Raw genomic sequence first — 24,699 nt, 5'->3', positions numbered from 1 at the left:
TAGGGAATTCCACAGGGTATGGAAATTGGAGGGAGAAATATCAATAATTTAAGATATGCAGACGATACCATACTACTAGCAGAAACCAGTAATGATTTGAAACGAATGCTGATGAAAGTTAAAGAGGAAAGCGCAAAAGCAGGACTGTAGCTGAACATCAAAAAGACTAAAGAAATGACAACAGAAGATTTCTGTAACTTTAAAGTTGACAATGAGGACATTGAACTTGTCAAGGATTATCAATACCTCGGCACAGTCCTTAACCAAAATGGAGACCCTAGTCAAGAAATCAGAAGAAGCCTAGGACTGGGGAGGGCAGCTGTGAGAGAACTAGAAAAGGTCTTCAAATGCAAAGATGTCTCACTGAACACTAAAGTCAGGATCATTCAGACCATGGTATTCCCGATCTCTATGTATGGATGTGAAAGTTGGACAGTGAAAAAAGCAGATAAGAGAAAAATCAAGTCATTTCAAATCTGGTGTTCGATGAGAGCTTTGCTCATACCTTGGACCGCGAAAAAGACAAACAATTGGGTGTTAGAGCAAATTAAACCAGAACTATCACTAGAAGCTAAAATGATGAAACTGAGGTTATCATACTTTGGATACATCATGAGAAGACATGATTCGCTAGAAAAGAGAATAATGCTGGGGAAAACAGAAGGGAGCAGAAAAAGAGGAAAACCAAACAAGAGATGGATTGATTCCATCAAGGAAGCTACAGACCTGAACTTACAAGATCTGAACAGGGTGGTTCATGACAGATACTATTGGAAGTCGCTGATTCATACGGTCGCCATAAGTTGTAATCATCTTGAAGGCACATAACAATAAAACAGAACAAACAGCCATGGGACTCTTGGCAGAACGTTAATATCTATCTATCTATCTATCTACCTACCTACAGTTATTTATTTATTTATTTTTGGTAAATTGTATTCCATTTTATAAAGGATCCAAATATATGGCTGCTTTACAATAATCATTATAGTGTAATGTAGAAATCTGGCCCCAAATTTCTCTAAAGATAATAAATTACTTGGACTTGTGATAAAGGCGCAGTAGATGGATCCTTTCCCAGCAAAAAGTATTAACAGAAGGTGCCTTTCTGTGCTATATCACATAAGCATTGCTCCTAATAGTGAACTTGAGTGGTGAGTGCTGACAAGATTGAAGCCAAAACCTGTAAGCAAGAAGCAACAGGGAGCAGTGTCAGCGGGCCCACAGGAACTCCAAGGCTTTCATAAGCACAAAAAAGCTTTAGAAACAAGGAGGGAAGGAACTGGCATGCTCAGGGGATCCTCAAGGTTTGCAGAAGTACTAGAAAAGCTTGGGGAAGGGAAACTAAGGAGGCAACCACCTCCAAAATACCCCAATGAAGAATGAACATTCTCAGCAGCTACAGAATACTAATTGTGGAGGGAGAAGGGGAAATGGAATGGAGTATGCAAGAAGAGGGCATTTCTTGGAACACTGATCAGAAACACTCCACGTTGCAACATTTTGTTGCAGGGACCACTAGTGAATTACTAATAGGTTATTCCTTTTTATAGACAAAACCCTGCTCCGGTGATGCCAGTTTGATTTGGTGCATATAATTTTTCTTGTATATTTTTCTGTTTGTTCACCCCTCCCTTTTTTTCTTTCTTTCTTGCTTATTGGGCTACAGTTTCATTTCCTTGGTTGGCAGATATAATTCATGAGGTTTATAAACACTGTTGGGTCCTTCAGCTGGCTAGAAATATAACTGCTGCTAATGACGCTTGCCTTAAACTCCAATCTTTTCATCTTTCATTCAGAAAATGGACACCTATGAGTTGGAGCTGCAAAACTTTGAGATGCAGACAGCTAAACTAAGAGACCATGGAGAAAAACTTAATTTGCCCGTTGCCCTAATCCATGAAGTGTATAAACTAGAGGTAAAGATGTTGAATAAATAGTATGCCTTATAGTGCAACATCTGTGGGGGTGGACAACATTAAATAACCCATTCCCAACATTTAGAGAATGCAATAATTAATTAATCAATCAATCAGTCAACCAACCAAGGGGGAAGGTCAGAAAAGACAGTTCCTAAAAATGAATGTGATCAAATGCAATTACCTGAAAAATAATTGTCTTAGAACATAAGATGTTCCAAAATGTCCTGGATGCAAGCCCCAAAATGCAAACAAAACAAGAAAGTTTATAAACAGCCTGGCCCTGATCCAGCAACTGGTGACTGTAGATCTACACCAGCGAGTTCAATGGGGTCTGGGTGAGAATACCAATAGGGATGGGAATATCTGTTCCTATGAAGATCAGGGGTGCTTGTCCAGGGAGGGCGCAGGCTTGGGGGTGGTGATGACAAATTTTGGCTTGATCAACCGGGCTAACAAAAGATTATTGACCCTTAGTAAATATATAATTACATATACTGGGCTCTTGATTGCTGGTCAAGTCTTGTCAATGCAAAAAAAGTGAAAGAAACATGAATTAGGATTTATTTCGTTTTTAGGATGTGCTGGATGACCTCTGGGAGATCCTACGAGCCAAACAGCGGGAGCTAACCTCTCCATTTATTAACGAGCAACAATATGAAGCTTTGTTACAGGGGCTAGCTGAGCTCGTAGATCTTGGGCGAGAGAAAGTTGCTCACGTGTCAAAGCTAAAAACTATCAGCCGACCTAATTTACAGTTTCATCTACAAAATCACAAGGTACTGGATTTCTGCTCAAATAACTTTAGAGCTGTATTTTTTGGAAGGGCTGTAGCTCAGTGGTGGAGCACCTGCTTTGCATGTAGACGGTCCCAGGTTCAGTCCCTGGTATCTCCACGTAGGGCTGGGAGAGACTCCCTGCCTGAAGCCCTGGAGAGCTGCTGCCAGTCAGTGTAGACAATATTGAGCAAAATGGACCAATGGTCTGACTCAATATAAGGCAGCTTCCTCTGTTCCCCTCTCCCCTTCAGGATGGCACTGATTAACTTTGATCACTGCTTATGGTTAATAACAAACAAAAATCTGCAGAGCTTGAAGCAAAGCGTTGGGCATGTTTTCGAAACGGGGAATGAGCACAGTTCAAACCCAAATGTGCAAAGATTGCTGATTCTCCTCTATACTCCATGATGTGCAAATGGCGTCCATATGAGTTACGTTCAACAGTCATCCCATTAACACAAGAACTTCTACCTGTGCAGTGGAACATCTCTCTCTCCTCTCCCCACGCCTTCCAATCCGTTCTGGGCTTTCCCCAGCCCTCTGGAACGGATTGGGGTATAGGGTGCAGGAAGAGGAAGTCCTGTTGCGCAGGCAGAAGTTCTTGTGCAAACAGAACAACTTCACGGGATGCAATCCTCTGGTTCCATTTCAGAGCCACCGGAAGAAACATAGGTCATGCCCAGTAAGCAGCAAAAAAGCCTTTGGGGTTTTCTTGGGGAGGGGCTACATCAGGAGCATCATTTCAGGTTTTAGTGATGGGGGAGGGCAAAACGGGGAGACAACAAGATTTACAGCAAGGTCCAAAAGCCAGCTCTTGGATGAACTGTAAACAAAACCAAGCGAAACCCAGTGTATTTTAAGAGCAGTTGTGGTTATTTCCTTGTAGCTCAAAGAAGTAATCACAGGTGGTCTGGGACATGGGGCAGAGGGTGGGAACAGCCCTCTTTAAAATGATTCCCCCTGGGCATTAGTTCCATGGTGAAGCAGAGACTTTGCGCATATGGGATGCCAGGTTCCATCCCTGGCATTTCTAGTTTAAAAGGGGAACGTGTGCCTGGGATCTCAGAGAGTCACATCTGTGGCCAACCCCAGCTCCTCTAATAGCTAAATGCCACTATTGTGTTGCATGGCAGTGTTCATGGATCTTCTTGCAGACCTGGAAAGCTGCGTGTGAGCATTGCCATGCAACATTCTGCCAAGGAACTCAAGATAACATCCATGTCCCTCCTCCCCATTTTATCCTCACAATAGCCTTAAGAGGTAGGTTAGGCTGAGAGATATAGATTGATCCAAGGTCACCCAATTACCTTCATGGCCAAGTGGGGATTTGAATCCAGGTCAACCCAGTGTCATAATCTGATGCTACACCAGCCTTCTTCAACCTTGAGCCCCCAGATGTTGTTGGACTACAACTCTCATAATCCATGATCATTGGCTAAATTGGTTGGGGATTGTAGTCCAACAACATCTGGTGACTCAAGGCTGAAGAACTCTTAACTAGGCCACACTGTCAGGTGGCAATCCATACAACAGCCGTGTAAGCCAAGTCACTAATATTATCTCCAACGTTGCAGATGGGGGGACTGGTTTGTCCAAGGCAGAGACATGATTCGATTACAGGACTTCCTGACTCATAGGTTGTTAACCACTATGTTACACCAGCTCTCATAGTATTACTGAATGGATGTAAAATTATGGCTTACAATTAAGCAGCAGAATATGATATTTTTCTAGGAGAGGTGCATGTTTATTCCATCCCAGGGTATGGTCTGAAAGCACATAATACAGCAACCTTGCTGAAATGAAGCAGGCCAGGTCTAGTCAGTATCTAGAGAGGAGATTGCCTGGGACTCGCTTATGTACAACACCCTGGCTGCATATACACTATATATTTAGAGCACATGACTTCCCCCACAGAATCCTGGCAACTATAGTTTGTTTAAGGGTGATGGCCATTGTAGCTCAGTGAGGGGTAAACTACAGTTCCCAGGATTCTTTGGGGAAAGTGATGTGCTTTAAATGTATGGTGTGTGCACAGTCCCTGAGTTTTTGGAAGTAAGGCAAGCTATGAAATGAAATAAGTACATGAAGCACTTGCCATAGATCAATAAAACAAGGGACAGATTAGCGTGTCATATGTTTATTTCCCACTCAGAGCTTTTAGCACAATTTTCATCACAAATGAGCAACAATATTTTGCGGAGGGGGGGGAGAAGGTTTTGCCATATAGATAATCAGGAAACCCATCCGGAGCTATAATTACTTTGCCAGAAGTACAATACAGCCCTGCTAATGAAGATTAATGTTTACAAACTGCACAGGAGAAAGATTGCATAAACATGAAATGATTCCTACTTAGCTGTTTAGAATGTTAACTTAAGAGAAGCAGTTAGTCACTTCTGTTTCCATCAGATGAAAGAGGCTGCAATTTTCCCTCTTCAAAGTAGAAAATGATACAAGTGGACAGAGTAGAAGAGGGAAGCGTATTATATCTTGAAATGCTGCTTGTTTAAGGCATTAAGATAAAAATGCTTCTCTACGCTGATCAGACAGCGGGAAGGCCTGTAGCTCAGGGGTAGAGCAGTTACTTTGTATGCAGACGGTCCTGTGTTCAGTCTTTAGGTAGGGCTGCGAAAGGAAAGACTCCTGTCTGAAACCAGAGAAGCACCCCCAGTCATTGTAGACCAGGGACAGGGAACCTCTGGCCCTCCGGGTGTTGTTGGACTGCAGTTCCCATCATCCCTGATCATTGGCCATGCTCGCTGGGGCAGATGAGAATTGGAGTCCAATAACACCTGGAGGACCACATGTTCCGTATCCCTGTGGCAGGTAACACTGAGTTTGATGGGCCAGTGGTCTGACTTCATTTAAGGCAGCTTCCTCCGTTCCCAAACAATTAAATCTGGGGCCTGAAAAGGGGCTTGTGTTGCTAAGCTAGCAATTCCTCATCTTTGCTCAGTTGGTATGTTTAGTCTGCCTGATCAGTGGATGAGAGACTTGCCAATATATATATGGAGGTTATCTTTAATGAGTCGTGGCCAGATCGTCCCTTCCCACTTTATCTTGTAATTGGCCTCAGCAAACCAAACTGTGTTGTTGTTTTTTAACCTTTCAAAACTGAGAAAGCACAACGGGGTCCAGTTCCACCCCTAACACTTGCTGCAAACATCCAGACTTCCTCCCACTGCTCAACTACCCATAAGCCTCCAGCCCCCCCCACCTGATTATCTGGCTGCTTCTCCAGCAGGAATGGAAGGGAGGGAGAGGTCACCTATAAGGAAATTGTGTTGTTGCTTTTTAACGTGAATTCAGTAATCTATTCTTGACGCCATTTTTCTGTTTTAAATCCAGAGCTTTTTCTGTAACCTTAAAACCCACATGCTGCTGGTGCAAATGTGTTCCAAAAAAGTGGCACCTTCTCTTTTACAAAAGAGAGAGAAATCCTGGAACGGGCTGGTAGAGGAGGTCAAATCTTTGGAACAGCAAGCAATCCAACACGGAGCCCATTTGGAAAGACTGTTACAGGTAAGGGAATAAAAGGGCGGGAGTAGGAAATGTAGGAATTTGGGTGGCATTTGAGTCCTACTCAGGGTAGACCCATTGCAGTTAATGGACATGACTAACTTAGGTTTCATTTCAGTGATTCTTCTCGCTGTAGGACAGTTGAATACAACCCTACGTCTGCAGTAGCCATGGATTTATTTTCTATTTTTAGCAAATATTGGAATGAGGAGTTTGTCCACTATCTACCTAATTATGTTTTACCTTTCTCAGCACCCCACGAAACAAAGAGCAACCAAACCTTAACAGCCATGCCCCTTAAGATTTCAAATGGCCATTTGAACCAATATGGTTCTTTTTTAATTTTTAGTATTTCAACAGGAGGCAAATTTTACAATAATGGTACCTCCTTAAGTACTACCTTTACCACAGTGATGGCATTGAGACATAATTCTAAAAAGGGTGCCTTAGCATTACGAGAACAAACCACCATGAGTCTTGGGTCATACATTCCCTGACCCCGCAGCCAACAGGATGAGATTTGAAGCTTTGGCTTCAGCCGTAGATTAACCACGGTTAAGTGTATTGCTAAACCCTATACTGTGGTTAATCATAACTGGGGTGAGTTGGAACAAGCCAGATTTACAAAGTATGGTTTGAAGTTATCTTTTTTCAACAAACTGTAGTTAAGATTAACCACAGGTTTGGATGACACAATAAACTGTAGTTAATCCAGGAACATAGGAGTAGCCTTCCACTGAATCACAACCACAGGCCATTTAGCTTAGCGTTGTCTACACTGACTGGCAGCGGCTCTCCAGGGTTCCAGTGGTCTTTCCCAGCCCTACCTGGAGATACTGAGGATTAAACCTGGGACTTTTTGCATGCAAAGCAGACACTCCACCACAGATGTTACAGCCTTTCTCCAGTGTATCCTGTCCAAGTTCAGTGTACCTCTGTGTACCAGGTGTTGGGGGGCAAACTAGATCTTGTAGGATTCCTGGAAACATCTGGCTTGACACTGTTGGAAACAGGATACGAGAATAGATGGACTTTTGGTCTGATCTAGCACAGCTGTTCATATTTCCTATGGGTGAATAGAAAGGAGGCGGGGGAACATTTCTATATCACTTGTGGTTTATGTTCCATTATGGATCTGCCACCTTACTGACATTCAGGGGCATGTCAGTGATGGAGCAACCAAACTCTTCCTGTACGTTTGGTTCCCCTGTACATGTACAATTGTGTAGTGAGCACCTAATTCTAGTGTGCTCTGCTAAAAAATGCATTTGCTTTCTTAGGACTGGATAGAATTTGACAAAAGTTACATGTCTTTCTACCAAAAACTGGAGGCCCTCTCGTCCACTTTGCCTTCTGTGAGTTTGGTGGAAGAGACAGAAGAAAGGTTAACAGAAAGGACTCAGCTTCTCCAGGTATTTACCTGCCCCTAGAACCTGTAATTCACAGTGTACCTGTTGTCATTTCAAACACATGGCCAAAGCTGTCACTTAACCCGCATGTGGGCAACCTGTGGACCACGTCTGGCCCTTGGAGACCTTCAGTGTGGCCCATGCAGGTGGCCAGGCTGCCCCCTTGCACTGCCAAATTCCCACTGCTACTGAATTTTGCTGCCTCTCTGCTGAGTTGTCCCAAGCTCACACGTGCCATTCTCTCCATGTCAGTCATGATGTTGGGCAGGCTGGGGAGGATTATTGTGATGGGGAGGATGCTTGCCGATAGGGGAAGGCTAATCCTTTCCCTCCACCATGTGTGTGAATGAATGTGTGTTTGTGTATGTGTGAATAGTCCCACCCACTATCAGTCCAAGCACCCCCACCAGCAGCTCTGACCACACCCACTGGCACCCAGGCCCAGACCATCCACTCATTGCCGCAGGTGGCCTTCAGCACGAATCTAATCTGAAGGACAGGAAGCACCGGGTGGGCCACATTCAGCTACCTGAAGTGCCTTAAAAGTAGAAGCTCATTGGGATTTGGGGGTGAGGCCTGGTGGTGGTGGTGTGGAAGGGATGTCTATGGAAAACTCCAGAAGTAGACTAACCAACGTATTGTGGGCATTGTTGTTGTGATGTGCCTTCAAGTTGATTATGACTTATGGTGACCCTATGAATCAGTGACCTCCAGTAGCGTCTGTCATGAGCCACCCTGTTCAGATCTTGTAAGTTCATTGTTCGCATACTCAGCCACAATGAACACACCTGTTGTCAGCCCAATATGTTCAGGGAGATTCAACTGCCAGATGTCCCACAGGAAGCTGGAATGAAAGAGGTTTCAGCTGTGGACAGCATGGACAGTATTCAGAAGCTTTTCCAAGAAAATTAAGCATCTGAGGCGGGGAGTTGGACATAAAGGAAGAAAAGACCCTGAGCTAACTTATCAATTAACTCTGAGAAAGCTAAAGAGGTTTAAACAGGAGGGGGGTATACGATATGGGAAGGAATCAAACCCCTCTCCCATTAGGAACATAGGAAGCTGCCTTACTCCAAGCCAGACCATTCATCCATCTAGCCAGTGGTGGCTGATGGCTCCATGTCAGTGAAGCAGTGGAATCCCCTCTGGGTTTTAGTGCGTACTTTCAAGGAGTTGAACAAAGTGCTGAAAGCACCTTGGACAGCTCCTTGACAGTTTGGACTAAAAGCACCTTGGATGGCACCTTGGTGAAAGCACCTTGGACAGCTCTTTGAAAGTTTGAACGAAAACCCGGAGCAGATTCCAGTGCTCCAGAGACATGGAGCCACTGCATCTAGCTCAGTATTGCCTAGACCAGAGTTAGCCAGTGTGATGCCCTCCAGATATTGTTGGGCATCAGCTCCCATCTGCTCCAGCTACCATGGCCAATGGTCAAGGGTTATGGGAGTATGTCCAACGACATCTGGAGGGCACCACATTGGCTGTCCCTGGTCTGCACTGACTGGTAGAGGCTCTCTAAGATTTCAGGCAGGAGTTTCTCCCAGCCTAGCCTGCAGATACGGGGATTGAACCTGGGACCTTCTGCATACAAAGCAGATGCTCCACCACTAACCTGTGGCCCTTTCCTTCATTAACATGGAAGCTAATAGGGGACAATTGGTTAATCAGAACTATAAAATGATCACTGGATGATAAATAGCATTTGTTCCAGACATGCTGCTATTCCTTAGTAAAACAAATGGCATGTCTGACACTAAATCAACAGTCTATAACTCTACCTCTCAACTTACTCCACGTAATCTTTATGTTCTTTCTTAGCAAATCAAAATGAATATTGAAGGAGAACAGTTCAGGTATCATCAGATAGTGAAAGAAGGAAAGAATCTGATGGGGCTTGTGAGCTGTCCTGAATTGCAAAGCCAGGTTGGGAAGCTAGAAGACCAGTGGGCATCTCTTTCCAAAAAAGTTGACCATGAGCTCCAGAGGCTTGAGACCTTGCTCAAACTCTTGTCCAGGTAGGTGTGACATTTACCACTTTCCACAGTCCAGTGTTTTAGGGCCAGTTTTGAGCAGCAGTCACCTCTAAAGCAGGCGTGGGAACCCTCTGGCCTGTGAGCCTGCTTTTCTGGAACTATGGCCACCTGTCAATCAGGTGACGTCAGCCGCTGGGCAGGGTAGAACCCTGCTTGGTCCAGCTGCGTGGGCAAATTCTCCATGGGGAACTCACATGCGGAGCCAATCCATGCAGAAAGCAGGACTGAAGCCCCACATCCATCAGCTGGTGGGAGGGGAGCTGAAGCCTGCTTGGTCTGGCTGTCACCCCCAGGGGCCAACTTCAGCAGGTGGGTGGGACACCCTGCCCGCCACAGGTGAGCGATCCTGCCCACCTGTCAAAAGTTGGTCCGTGGAGTTGGGGGTAGATAATAATCTGGCCTTCGTGAGATTGTCTGAGGGATGAGTTTAAATAATAGCCACTTTGAGCAGCTACAAAGTGCATGCTTTCTACAAGCTTTGAAAATGCATCTGAATATGGTTCTGGCAGCAGCAGTGCAACATGACATTCTGTCCCTTCCTAGGTGATTGTGTTTTGGGGTGGGGGTCATCTTTTCTTTCTGTGCAGTTCCCCGGGTAGGAATAGGGTATAGCTGCTCCAAGTGACGAAAAAATGTTGCTGTTTGTAAAAGGAGAAAAAAAATAAAGGCAGCCCTTGGACCTCCTTGGAAATGGTAAATAGATGAAACATGCAGCCCAAAGGTTTCCAGAATTGCAGAATAATCTGTGTATTTACATTGCAACTCAGGCACTGGTTACGGAGGAGCAAATCAGTAAAGTTGATTCTAAAATACAGAGTGAATGAAAAACTCCAACATCCCTACCTGGAACTATGGTTAATTTTAACTATGGCTAAACAAGCTGGCTTCAGTAACTGGTTTAATTTATGGCTTAGAGCAGCCTTCTCCAACCCAGTGCCCTCTAGATGGTTTGAACTACAGGTCCTGTGCTGGCTGGGGCTATTGGGAGTTATACTGTAAAACGTCTGGAAGGCACCAGGTTGGGGAAGGCTTGCTTAGTGTGACTTGCAAATGTAGCCACAGTCTTTTGTTGATAACCGGTTGCAGCTTTGATTTGTTTCTGCAGCTACAACAGAGATGCAAAGGAGCTGGATAGCTGGCTAGAGTCTGCTCAGCAGCGTGTTAATGACTGGAAGGAGCAGTCTCTGAATGCCTCCCAGGATCTGAACACTGTCAGAAACAATATATGCAACTTACTTGTAAGTCAAACAATGTTTACGTGGCAAATAGCCATTTAGGCTGCAATCCTGCATACACTTACCTAAGAGCAAGTCCCACTGAACTCAGTAGGGCTTACTTCTGAGTAGATATGCGTGGGATTGCTCTATTAAAAACACAAGAACTGCCTTGAAACGTTCCAGCGTTCCATATAGTTCCATGTTCATTGATTTCAATAGTAGCCAACCTACCCCTGAAGAGCTCACAAGCCCAGCATGAAGGAGATATACTTCCCTTACTGGTTTTTCCCCCCACATCTAGGACTCGGAGGTATACTGCCTCTGAACATGAAGGTTTCATTTTAGGTTATTGTGACTAATACATTTTTTAACAAACCTTTTCTTTCATAAACATGCATTTAAAAATAAATTAAAATGTTATCCTGGCTAATAGCCATTAATCGACATATTATCTGTGGAATGTTATCAGTGCTTGTTTTTTCAAATCATCTTCAAACACACAACTTTTTCTTTTTTTCTACTACCGTTCATTCAGTAGTCGCATTCAGATAATCATATAGTCAAGATATGAATGAGGCTAGTACCCCTGCATGTAGCTGCTTCACTTCTCTCTTTGCACGAGCAAGCAAACAAATAAGCCAGGAAGTCATTTCTCATTATGTCTAAACTGGGAAACTATGGTTAACAGCTTCAGAACAAGTCAGGATATTACAGCTGGGTGGCTGTATATCTTGGCTTGTCTCAAAGCCATTAACCATAGTTTCCCAGTTCAGACATAACAGGAAACTATTGTTAATGTAAAGACTTCCTGTCTTTTGCTTAATGTAAAGGGAGGAGCAAGCATGGCCAATCTCATTGACTGATACTGAATTCTCTGTTTAAGTCAAGTTTGTACCCTACTGTCTCTCTAAGTTGCTCAGGGAAACTTGCATGGTGTGATGTGTGAGGTGAAGGAGTGGGGGCAGCTGGGATCCCTAATGCCTCCATCCATGCAGGACATCAACAAAACAAGGTCACAGCTAAAAGGGCCAGGGAAGCCAGAAGGAGGTCCACTTCTGCATTTCTATGGCCATCAGATCAACAGCCCAGAGTGTGATGTAGAGAAGGAGTTGCGGAAGGGCTTTTGGCTCAAAGAGCTGGAAAGGAATGCCGGGGAGCTGACAGGCTGTCAGTCCCTGGGCCTTGGAAGGCAAAAAGATGTTTGGGGCTCTGTGGGGGAGATGGGGAGGGTTGCTCTTCTCCTACCCCCCCCCCGATGAGCAGGGGCCTTCTTGTATCTGAAGAAAGACCAAAGGGGGAATCCCAGTTGTCCTCTAAGGTAAGAAGGGATTGGAATGGACCTTTGAAAAGTGAAGGAAGAAGAGGCTCCATGGCACATAGCTTCCCCTATTTTCTCTGTACAATGCCCCTGTGTGGTAGATCAGACAGAGAGATGGTGACCGGCTGAAGATCACTTAGCAAGAGCAGTGGCTGGGTGAGGAGTGGTCTCCCTAGTCCAGTTTTGACACTGTGCACTCCATCAGTTTACTCTAGTACTTTGAGAGAAAGAGGGGGAATAACTTCTCTCAATTAAATTGGGTTTTCTGATGCAATGCAGCCAACACATTGCCATTCAAGCAACTCCTTTCCCCTCCCCATAATAGACTTTTTAAAGTCATGCCTATTTGAAATTGTTTTTCCTACTCCTAGGCATTTTCTAAAGAAGTTGATGAGAAATCTTCCTTGAAGTCATTGGTCATAAGCACTGGCAATCAGCTCTTGCTTATTAAGGAATCAGATGCTGCCATGCTGCGGTCGGTTTTGGCGGCGTATGAGCAGAAATGGGCTGACCTGATTGCTCCGTTGTCAAGCATCCAAGAAAAGTTTCACCAGGTAAAAAGTAAATCAAAACTACCTCGATAGGCTACTGTGGGCATTCATTGTAAAATGCAGTATTGTGAAGCCCAATCATTTCTATATTCAAGGCCTTCTTAGCTATCCATCTTACCAAAGCAAAATCCAGGTGTTAAATACTGCTGTTATTGCCACCTCAGTAACCTTCTGTGTGTGTCACTGATTGCAAGCATTTATATCAAACTCAAGGATGCAATCTAGCAAACAGGCATGTGTCCTAAAGTCCTACTGAAATCATACCAGGAAGTGCCCAATATCTGTCCTTCAGCCTTGACATGCAGTAGTAATCTTGCCCCAGAAGTTAAAAAATTACATTCTCTTACACTTTTGTCAGCTTACCAATTTGTGCCTCCTTCTAAATTCGTGAGCATTAGGATTGTTCACTGAGGACAGGGATTGGCAATCTGAAAGACCGTGTCTACAACCTGGTCAGAAAGAAGTTTGCTCCACTCAGCACAAAAGCAAATCTAGCCTGTGCAAGGAATCAATTTCTTTAAAAGTTGGTGTGAAAATGTCCCAGAATTCCCAATGCAATGCAAACTTTATTCAGGAGTTGCTGACCCTCAATAGCTCAAAAGCCACATTTAAGTAGGGGCAATTTTATGCTTTTGCGCCATGTATTCTATGTGGTAGAGCAGCGTTTCTTAACCTTTGGGTCACCAGATGTTGTTGGACTACAACTCCTATCAGCCCCAGCCAGCATAGCCAATAGTCAGGAATGATGGGAATTGTAGTCTAGCAACGTCTGGGGACCCAAAGGTTGGGAAAGGCTGTGGGTTTCCTGCATCTTAAGGCATATCTGTACCACAAGCTAGAAGCGAGTTGGGAAAAGCTACAAGAGTCCAATTGGTAGATGTTTGTGGTATAGTACACAGTACGCTATATGGGGACCTAAGCACTATATTTATGTTTGTCTACACTGGCTGGTTTGTTTACATCCAGGTTGATGTCAGTGGCATGAAGTCACTGCTAAAATCTATCATCATGCTGTGCACCACAGTAGAATTAAAAAGTGGAATCAGCATTGAGTTGTCCCAGTCCACACCCTCTCTGGCTTTCCACGTACAAAAGACCTGTGGGGAACACCTAGGGCTGGTGCCAGAGGGCAGCCAGGTTGGGCCCTGTCTAAGGGCCCCTGAAGGACCCCTCCTGGGACCCCTCCTTAGGGTGGGAGGATAACACTTCCGTTCCGTGGCAGCATCAACTCCCGACCCTGCCGCAGATCGCATAGAGGGAGCTCCCAGACTCCCCCCTATACAGACCGTTCAAGCCCGCAACACCCATCTGTACGCCCCACCTACCGTTCCCGTTGCCATGAGTGCTGTGCGCACTTTGCACACATACCTGCATCAACCAGGATTGCATTGGGGGCTTCCCTAAGGGGCTGATGCCCCCGCCAAAATGTTGGTTGATGGCACACACGCGCTATGCTATGCACACGTATGCCTGCATCAACCAAGATGGCAGCAGAGGCTTCCCTAAGGGGCGCCATCTTGGTTTATGAGAGGCACGCGTGCACATAGTGTAGCGCGCATGCATGCCATCAACCAAGTTGGCGGCAGGTGCATCAGCCCCTTAGGGAAGCCCCCGTCGCAATCTTGGCTGATGGCAGCAATGCGTGCGCAGCATGCAGGGCATTGACATGAAGTGACAGGACGGGTAGGTAGGACGGGGGGGAACTGCAGGCCTGGGGCAGGTTGGTGCCCAAGAGCCCAGTCATGCCTGGCGCCAGCCCTCGAAACACTCTCTTGATAGCTGGATCTTTAAAAATCTCAGCTTTTCACAAAGGCTGTGTCTAAGGGTGAGGGAGAAATTTGATTTAATTCTCATTTAAAGGCAAATGTACATTATTCACCCTTTCCGTAACCATGTGTGGACTGAAATGCAGCCATCCTCCAAAATTCACACTTACCCAGATTTTTGCAATACAGTTCTCTAGCCGAGTAATGTGTACAAAAATGTATATATTAAAGTGTGCATAAAAATGCTTATCTTAGTGAAAATAACATACAAAAATGTATTATATTATGGGCAACTGCTTGCCAAAATGTGCTTATTTGGCAAAATTATGTGTACAACAGGAGAAAAAATGCTGGCAAATTTTCACAAAGACTTTTTTAAAAAAATAATGCAAACTGGTGTGGAAATATGGAGAACTGAGCTTAAGATTAGAAAAATAAGAAACAGATAAACCAAAACTGACATATTCGCCCATCCCTTGTTTTGCCTGAGCTGGCTGTTTTGGATGCTTCTGATGAACATTTAAGAGTCATAGTTTTCCTGATCACCCAAGGCTGGTCCCCTATCCTGTATCAGTAAAAAAAAAATATCCCTGCACATAGAAGGCTAGCATGATTGGGAGAAGGCTACACTAGAATCTGTTTCCCTGAAATGCTAGGTTTCTATGTGCAAAGAATTTTTAAAGTTCCTTTTTTTTAAGCATTCTGTTATGGGACCCTCCTTGCAGCTTGAAACAGTACAGACGAGAAGCAGGTTTATGTCCTCATCTGCAGCTTCTGATTAAAGGACGTCAATCCCCCCCCCCCGGGTGTTCGCATATCCATGCACCTCTGTTTCCTGTCCTATCCTCCCTTAACTGCTCCCCATTATAAGTAGACCTTGTTACCTCAAAACCAATCCATTTCATTTTGTTTGAGGTTTTGTTGAGAGCATTCTGCAATTTAAGGATCCATTTTCCCCGCAATATACATACACACACAACTGCATAATTTCTTACCAGCTTCAGATGGCAAAGTTGCCATCCCATGAGGCCATCGCAGAATTAACTGCCTGGATGAATCATGTTGAACGTAAAAGAAGAGACAAGGCTGCCGTGAATGTTCAGAGTCCTGCGTGCCAAGTGAAAGGCCTTCTCAAGAAGCACAAGGTGAGTAGGACACCAGAAGCATGAGACTTCTAGAAGCCGATTCACCACTACTTTGCCAGACAAGAATACAAGAATCGGAACAGGGTCTCATGATGAAGGAGCATTTGCCTGGTGTGGCCAGTTTCAGTCATGCAAAACTGGAGTCTAATCCCTACCATGGGATAGAGCACAAGGAGAGTTTTGCTATACCCCTGGGCAAAGAGGTGCCTTGCATCACGAATGAAGTCCTGTACATGGGTGCCTTGCTGTCTTCCACCAGTGGCATCTCCCTGATCCCCTTTCCCCAAATCCCACCACATCTCCCCACCCCACCCCCAAACAGGAAGCAAGTAGGATGGGTCTGCCAGTCATCTACTTTCAGAAATAAGCTTGGTTGGAGGTACGTGCCATGGGTATGGACTGTCCATGCAGACTTCCATTCCAGTCTTATTTTGGGGCATGCATGACCTGTCTTAGCTACTTTTATGTTTGAGATTCATCCACAAGGACTTTGGTGGTGGGGCGCAGGGGTGCAACAGGCTTCTTGACAGTGGCCTGAACTGGCCATGTCACAGTGCCATCCTGGGATTGGGCAGTTCATTCATGAATTGCCACCTATCTCACTTAACCTCATCCTTGGGGACAGAGGGGTCTGCCTTTTACTGAGTCAGACCACTAGTCCATCTAGCTTACTCTTGTTCGCATTGACTAGCAGGGTCTCACCAGGGATTCAGGCAGGAATCCTTCCCTGTCCTATCTGCAGATGCCAGGGATTGAATCTGGGGACTTTGACATGCAAAAGCTTATGCTCTGCTACTGAGCTACACCTCTTCCATCTGGTGCCTCTTTCCCCCCACAAATGCTTGTGCATTGGGTCTTCCCCCATTTGCTCCACAGACTCCATCTCATGCTCTCCAGCTGTCTACCATCTGTGGACTCGCTTGGTAGCCATACAGTTCCACCTCAGCAGAACAGTCCTGAATGACTATTAAGCTTATGATAAGATAGGTTCTTATTGAATACGAAAGTCAAGGAGAAAATATCACCATTACCTATATGGCTTAATGAGCTTTCAAATGCATTAACCTATGAGCCCACGCTCTTTAACCATTTGCAAAGGACTTGACTGAACATTGACAGAGATTACAGGTCATAGCTCTTCCATGCATTAGCACCATTCTGAATGCCAGAAAACTAAGCGGTAAAAAGGTGTTTTCTGTGTGGGAAATTCTTTTTGTTGACAGGTTTGTATTTACTTTTCCAGGAATACCTGATGGAAATGAACTTCAAACAGGGGATAGTTGATTATGTCAACCAGTCACTGCTACAGATGACGACTTGTGACGTTGAAAGCAAGCGTTACGAGAGGACGGCGTTTGCAGAACGCCTTGGGGAAATGAATCTGCAGTGGCACCGGTTGCAAGGCTCTCTGAATGGAAAGGTTTGATGGTCCTTTACCATCCTTTTGCACTGTGAATGAGTCAGATGGTCCAAAGTGTCGCGAGTAGAGTCTCGCACAACTTCCTCCCCGCTACAACCCACTGAAAAACTACTCCTGATGGGCAGAGCGGGGCCAACCCTACCGTTAGGCAGAACCAGATGGCTGCCTCTGGCAGCAGAGTTTTGGATTGTCGTGAAAGGGCAGCAAGCTGTTGGTTATTTAATGTGTTGCAGTTTTTGTGTCTTACTGCCTGAGATTAGGAAAGATGCTTGTAGGATTTTCTGCCTCATGCCAAAATCACTTGGTTGGCCTGGGATATTAGGCACCTGGATGAAGTGGGGACAAGGGATGCCAGTTGCTTCTCCATCTCAAGCAGCAAAATACCTTGGGTGGACCCCAGGTCAGGAGGCCTCCAGAATATCATGAGATGGTGCACAAGAGGTTGAAATGGAAGGAGAGGAATGGGCAGAAATTGGGCAGAGCTGCCCCTCCAAGGTGCCTCCACCCGATTTCTGATTCCACTCTCCCTCCCCTCAGCTGCAGCCCCCTGCACTCAGTCCTTGCTTGACTCTCTTCAAGTCCCAACTGCAAGACCTAATGGCAGCTCGAGGCTTTGCTAACAATTGGCAGAAAGTTAAGTTTCATTTCAGCTTCAACCATGAAAGCTAGAAACTAGGTTTAAAAAGGAGATACGGAGACACCAATTTTTGAAAAAGGGGGAGAGCAGATAAGCACCTGGTTCTTCCACCAACACCACGCCAGGCCTTTTGGTGGCTCTTTGGTGTAAGTGTGGTGATGACGGCACATAAAAACAACAAGAGGGAATTTCAGCAAGCATATGAAAAGCTACATGTCCACATAACTATTAAAGGTGTAGAAGCCCTGACCGTTCTTTCACCAGGCCCCTCTATGTAACAATGTGATATCTCAGTAACTCAGCAGGGCTTTCAGTGTGGCTGCCCCTCTTCTGTGGAACAACATTCCTGTTGAGATAACGGCAGGCTCCCACTATCTGTGCTTTTTGAAAAAACTGAAGACATTTTTGTTTCAACAAGCCTTCCCAGCTAAATGAATAGGACTTTGCACACTAGTTGCCTACAGCAAAACATTTCCTTTAGCCACATCTGAAGGGGGAAGAGGTTGATCTGCCGATCAGTTGTGAAATCTCTTTGAAGCTAATTTTCTATTTTAAAAAAACTTAAGCTGATCCTACCAGGTTTTATAGTAAAAAGGGGTGGGGTTACACTAGCGTCTTGTGTCCTCGTTTTCAGAAGAGAGAAGTGGAGACACACTGGAACCGGCAGAACAATGAGTGTGTTTCTACCCCAGGTCTCTGCCGAGGGCGTGTACTTGGTTTTGATTTGTATCTGCTGCTTTTCTTTAAGCTGTGATTTAGTTGTTTTTATATCGCCTTGAGATGTGCATGGAAGGTTGTTGTTATTATTATTATTATTTAGAAGATTCCTAATTGCTGGCTTCCTGCATCCAGTTTAGAACATCTGTCCCAAACAGGAAGAGTGGGAAACTCTTAGGATTTCTTTTGCTGCTTTTGATTCTAAATTCTAAATGGCTAAGCTGGCTTGGGATGATGGAAGTTGTAGTCCAAGAACATCTGGGGACCCAAAGTTAAAGAACAGTGCTGTAAGAGTGTGGGCTGCAAAAGCGGTAGATTTCCTCCTTTGGGGGTTTTCCCCATTAGAGGAAATTTTAAAGGGTTGTGTCCAGTTCTGCCCTCCCCTGCTGATGGACTGCACTTTGATCCAGCGGAATGGCGAGAGGGGTAATTTCCCCCCCTGCCAATTCCTCCTGCAGCCCTCTGCACCCCTCCAAAGCTTCTGCAGTGTGGGAGGTAGTGCAAGAGGCTACCGGGGGAGGGGAATTGGAGGGGGGATTCCTCTTCATTCCATGGCAGAAGGCTCCACTGAATCAAAGAACCTCCCATCAGTGGAGAGGGACAATATTGGGTACAACCCAAAATGCAAATCTGCCCTCCAGGAATCCAGTCATACTGAAACTTCCCCACTGCAATCTTGCAGGTAAAGGAGCTGGAATGCATTTTGGAATCTGCTGCTGAAAACGAAAGCAGATCCCAGTCCTTGGGCACCTGGCTGGAAGCACAAAGCAGAAGGCTGAAACGAGCAGAGAAACCGGCAAGTTCCATCCTTGCGCAGGACATAGCAGAAGATTGCACGGTAAAAAGTTGTTCTTGATTTTTATTGCATTTGAGGATTTAAGATTCACGTTACTCATGACAGCTCCTTTTTTTAAAAAAAACTGTCTTCCAAACTGCTCAGGGTTCCAAACTGCCCAGAGCCCATTTTATACTTATAAAAGTCCTGTGAGGTAGGTTGGGCTGAGATAACACTGACAAGCCAAAAGTCATTGGGGGAAGGGCCCTGGCTCAGCAGTAGAGCATTGGCTTTGCATGCATAAGGCCACAGGTTCAATCCCCAGCATTTCCAGGTAAGTCTGGGAGAGACCACTGCCTGAAACACTGGAGAGCTGCTGCCGGTCAGAGCAGACAATACTAAGCAAGATGGACCGATGGTCTAAGATAGCTTCTTATGTTCCTAATGGGTTTCATGGCTGAGTGGGGATGCAAAATCAGGCCTCTCCATTCCTCGCCCAAACCACCTTGTGTGGACGTGGCCCAGAAAGGTAGTTTATAAATAAATATTGTTGCTGTTGCTGCTGTAATAATAATAATAGTGTTTTTTATTTCATTTATAAATCATTTCCCCTGAGGCAACCTGAAGCCATTTACCATTTTAAAAACAATTATAAATATAAAAACAGTTTAAAACAACAGTACATACATAAAATCAATTTGGTTCCAAGACAGATACCAGCTGGGATCAAGATTTTAGAAGGCTTGCTGAAAGAGGAACGTTTTTGGCACACAACTGAAAAGACAATAGAGAAGGCAGCTGTCTGATATGCAGTGGGAGGGAGTTCTGAAGGGTAGGTGCTGCCACGCTGAAGCCCTGATTCCGACATTAGTGGAACAGATCTCCTGATAGGATGGTATCTGAAGGATGCCCTCTCCTGCAGAACACAGTGGTCAGTTGGGTACATAGAGGATGTGGTAATCTTTGGTCTAAAGCCATATAGGGCTTTGTACACCTTGAACCTAGCCCGGTAGCTAATTGGCAGGCAGTGCAATTCTTTCAACAGTGGCGTAATATAATGTCAATATTCTGCCCCAGTGAGCAGTCAAGATACCACATTTTGCACAAGTTGCAGCTTTCGGGTCACTGTCAAGGGCTGCTCCACAATAGAACACACTGCAGTAATCCAGCGTGGAAGTTATCAGCACATGGATGATAGTGGTCAGGCTATCCCAATCTGGAAACGGCTGCAGCTATCTAACTAACCAAAGGTGGTAACAGGCACTCCTAGCCACTGAGGTCACTTTGGCCTCTAACTGCAGAGATGGGTCCTGGAGCTCCTTCAGGGAGAGTATAGCCTCATCCAAAACAGTCAATTGATATTGGTGGTGATGGTGTCTTTCTTCTTGTCTGTTTTCAATATGGGCCCTAGCCACAGAATTAGAATTTCATAGGCATGATACAAGAGGGGAAAAGGGATGGGGAGGGAAGAGGAGAACAGGCTAAACTCGGGGACTCATTCTCACATGAGCTTACATAACTGTCATACTGACCCACTGGAACAGCCACAGAGGGAGGCCATTCTGAGAAGAGAGGAGTCATGTGGCAGTTGGTCCCAGTCAAGCAGATGTGTGGGCCTAGCTGTCTCACCTCTTCCTTTGATACAGCCAAGAAGAATGGCTTCTGAGCTGAGAGATGCTCTTCTGGGTGAGGAGGAGCCAGGCTGATGGAGGGGGTCTTGCTGACTTGCCACTCCCTGTATCCCAGGGCCAAACGTAGCCCTCCAGGCCTCTCTCTCCAATTTTCCGGGCCCAATTCAAGGTGTTGGTATTAACCTTTAAATCTCTATACGGTCTCGGCCCAGTTTACCTGATGGAGCGCCTCCAGCGCCACCGACCATGCCACCCAACAAGATCAGCCACACAGGACCTTCTCTCAATCCCGCCAACTAAAACAGCTAGGTTGGCGGGGACAAGAGAGAGGGCATTTTCAGTGGCGGCCCCCACTCTCTGGAACTCCCTCCCGTATGACCTTTGACATGCCCCTTCCCTGAATGTATTCCGCCAAGCTTTGAAGACCTGGCTCTTCAGACAGGCCTTTGGGTCTTCCGGGGAGGGTTAAATTTTTACGACGAATAGCCTACTACTCTGTACTGAAATTGTTTTATTGTTTTATTGTTATATTGTATTTTATGATGTATTTTATTATGATGTAATGTATTGTTGTTAAATTATACGTCGCCTAGAGTGGCCATTGGCCAGATAGGCGACCCACAAATTAAATTATTATTTATTATTATTATTCTCTCTCTCTGGCCCTTGGGACTCTGCCCAGGCCACACCCCTCCCTGGCCCTGATTGACTCCCACCTCAAGTACCTCTGACTGACTGGAATGCGTCAGTAAACTGTGGTGTGTCAGGCTGGAATGTGTCAGTAAACTGGGATAATGCCTCTTGCTTGCCTGGAGGGAGAGATGTGGAAGTGATGGGGGTAAAAAAACCACATCTGGCTGGAACGGAGCAAATGTAAGAGTCGCGTTTCTTGCCCTGGCCACTTCTTCCCTTGCCCCACACATTTTTTTTGCCTCTGACCTCAGCCGCAGCTGACATGTGCTCCCACCCCTCGAAAGTTTCCCGTGGTGGAATGCGGCCCTCAGGCCAAAAAAGGTCCCCCACCCCTGCTCTAACCACTCCACCAAAGTGACTCTCAAAATTCAACATATCCCTACCATTAATTAATTGATTATTAAATTTGTCCGTTGCTCCATACGGAAGAAAGAGTCTCAAATTAATAAAACTATTTATAGGCTGTCTTTTAGAGTCGGACTCTCTCATACATTGGCTTCCAACATAAAAACTCCCAATATATACAGCATACTCTGAAACAAATTTTTAAAACTCTTAAAATAATAACACAGCAATGGAGTTAATACATAACAAGAACCAGTAATAAAGCTAATTGCGAAAAACAAAATCAGCCCAGTGACAACGATAAAATTAGATGAATAAAGTTAAAGCAGAACCATATATGAGCCTAGGAAGCTGCCTTATACCAAGTCAGTCCATCTAGCTCAGTATTGTCTACACAGGCTGGCAGCTGTTCTCCAAGGTTTCAGGAGGTGGGCATGCCCAGTTCTTCCTGGAGATTCCAGGGACTGAACCTGGGACCTTCTGCCTGCAAAGCAGATGCTCAACCTCTGAGCTACAGCCATTCCATAATGTATACACAAAAGCAGGGCCACCCTCAGCCCAAAAACTCATATAATCTACAATATATAGATTGCATGGCATGGGACTGCTTTTGAATCAGGATCTGGAGGATTTGGATTCCTGCTTTGAGCAGGGGGTTGGACTTCATGGCCTTATAGGCCCCTTCCAGCTCTATGGTTCTGGGATTCTTCTGCAAAGGCTAAAATGCACATTTTGGACTGAACAGCTGGCTCACCTTTATTTTCAAGTCAATCTTGGTAAACCATATTTGCTATGACATTTTATCCTTCCTCCAAGGTGCAGTCTTTTGTTTTTGTTTTATTGCCATGGTTACCCCCTTTCTCTCACGTTGCAAAGTAGTGGGTAGTTTTGCTATTTATTCCCCACAATGTTTTCTTTAAAGCCCTCTGGAGCGTCTTCGTTGTTTTCCTAGCTGGGGGGCAAGAGGGATTCATTCCAACTAGCTAGCAAGAAGCTTGGTGAATAAATAAAGGACAGATTGAAACTCTCTTAGTGAGCAGGTACACTCCCTAGGGGAGAGAGGAAAGGGAAGAGGAAAGTTAAATAAAGCCAGGAGGAATTTTTCAAGATCCTTGAAGACAACTTAAACATGAAAAAAAGACTGACTTTTAATCTCACACATTTGTATATATTTGCTGCGAATTAAGGTTTTCCGATATCCATTCCCTTGTATACTTAAGGCTGTGGCTTGTATCAGTTATTCAAATTAAGCATGTTATCTGCATGATTTATGCTGCTGCTTCTGATTATAGGAAGGACTAAGGAATCACTGTTGTTATGTGCCTTCAAGTCGATTTTGACTTAGGGCGACCCTGTGAATCAGTGACCTCCAGTAGCATCTGTTATAAACCACCCTGTTCAGATCTTGTAAGTTCAGGTCTGTAGCTTCCTTTATGGAATCAATCTATCTCTTGTTTGGCCTTCCTCTTTTTCTACTCCTGTTTTCTCCAGCATTATTGTTTTTTCTAGTGAATAATTTTTCTCATTATGTGTCCAAAGTATGATAACCTCAGTTTCATCATTCTAGTGACAGTTCTGGTTTAATTTGTTCTAACACCCAGTTATTTGTCTTTTTCTCGGTCCATGGTATCCACAAATCTCTCCTCCAGCACCACATTTCAAAGGAGTTGATTTTTCTCTTATCCATTTTTTTGACTGTCCAACTTTTGCATCCATACATAAACATTGGAAATACAATGGTCTGAATGATCCTGACTTTAGTGTTCAGTGATACACCTTTGCATTTCAGGACCTTTTCTAGTTCTCTCATAGCTGCCCTCCCCAGTCCTAGCCTTCTTCTGATTTCTTAACTATTGTCTCCATTTTGGTTAATGACTGTGCCGAGGTCTTGATAATCCTTGACAAGTTCAATGTCCTCGTTGTCAACGTTGATGTCCGTTGTCAAGTTACATAAATCTTCTGTTGTCATTATTGTAGTCTTCTTGATGTTCAGCTGTAGACCTGCTTTTGTGCTTCCCTCTTTAACTTTAAACAGCATTCATTTCAAATCATTACTAGTTTCTGCTAGTAGTATGGTATCGTCTGCATATCTTAAATTATTGATATTTCTCCCTCCAATTTTCACACCTCCTTCATCTTGGTCCATTCCCACTTTCCATATGATACTTTCTGCATATAGATTAAACAAATAGGGTGATAAAATACACCCCTGTCTCCCACCCTTTCAGATTGGGAACCAATTGATTTCTCCATATTCTGTCCTTACAGTATATAGGTTGCGCTTCAGGACAATCAGATGCTGTGGCATCCCCATTTCTTTTAAAGCATTCCATAGTTTTTCATGATTGACACAGTATGCTATAATCTATAAAGCACAGGGTGATTTTCTTCTGAAATTCCTTGGTCCATTCCATTATCCAACGTATGTTTGCGATATGATCTCTGGTGCCTCTTCCCTTTCTAAATCCAGCTTGGACATTGGCATTTCTCGCTCCATATATGGTAAGAGCCTTTGTTGTAGAATCTTGAGCATTACTTTACTTGCATAGGATATGAAGGCAATAGTTCGATAATTAATGCATTCCCTGGGATCCCCTTTGGAATTGAGATGTATATTGAACACTTCCAGTCTGTGGACCATTGCTTTCTTTTCCATATTTGTTGACAATTTTTTATCAAAGTTTTGACAGATTCAGTCTCAGTAATTTTGGATACTCTGTTCATAGGGTTTTCATAGTAAGAGGTATTCAGAGGTGGTTTACCATTGCCAAGGAATCATGGAGGGTCCTAAAATGCTAACCCTTCCGCCTGACCAAATGCCA

The 24,699-nt window shown here is 44.6% G+C and overlaps 1 protein-coding gene across 5 annotated transcripts in view; it reads left to right on the top strand.

Annotated features, from left to right (window-relative positions):
* SYNE2 (spectrin repeat containing nuclear envelope protein 2) overlaps window positions 1-24,699 on the top strand; it is a 373,624-nt gene that overhangs the window by 235,127 nt on the left and 113,798 nt on the right. For all 5 annotated transcript variants that reach the window (XM_061612375.1, XM_061612372.1, XM_061612374.1 and 2 more), the window contains 10 exons: window positions 1,800-1,919; window positions 2,498-2,698; window positions 6,050-6,223; window positions 7,501-7,632; window positions 9,448-9,644; window positions 10,768-10,900; window positions 12,569-12,751; window positions 15,513-15,659; window positions 16,903-17,079; window positions 19,116-19,271. In XM_061612375.1, coding sequence (XP_061468359.1) covers window positions 1,800-1,919; window positions 2,498-2,698; window positions 6,050-6,223; window positions 7,501-7,632; window positions 9,448-9,644; window positions 10,768-10,900; window positions 12,569-12,751; window positions 15,513-15,659; window positions 16,903-17,079; window positions 19,116-19,271 — 1,620 coding nt within the window. The remainder of the gene's footprint in view (window positions 1-1,799; window positions 1,920-2,497; window positions 2,699-6,049; window positions 6,224-7,500; window positions 7,633-9,447; window positions 9,645-10,767; window positions 10,901-12,568; window positions 12,752-15,512; window positions 15,660-16,902; window positions 17,080-19,115; window positions 19,272-24,699) is intronic.

Source organism: Rhineura floridana, chromosome 2, assembly GCF_030035675.1.
Source record: "Rhineura floridana isolate rRhiFlo1 chromosome 2, rRhiFlo1.hap2, whole genome shotgun sequence".
NCBI lineage: Eukaryota > Metazoa > Chordata > Lepidosauria > Squamata > Rhineuridae > Rhineura > Rhineura floridana.
Note: the sequence above shows the minus strand (reverse complement) of the source record. Positions and strands in the feature narration are given on the sequence as shown.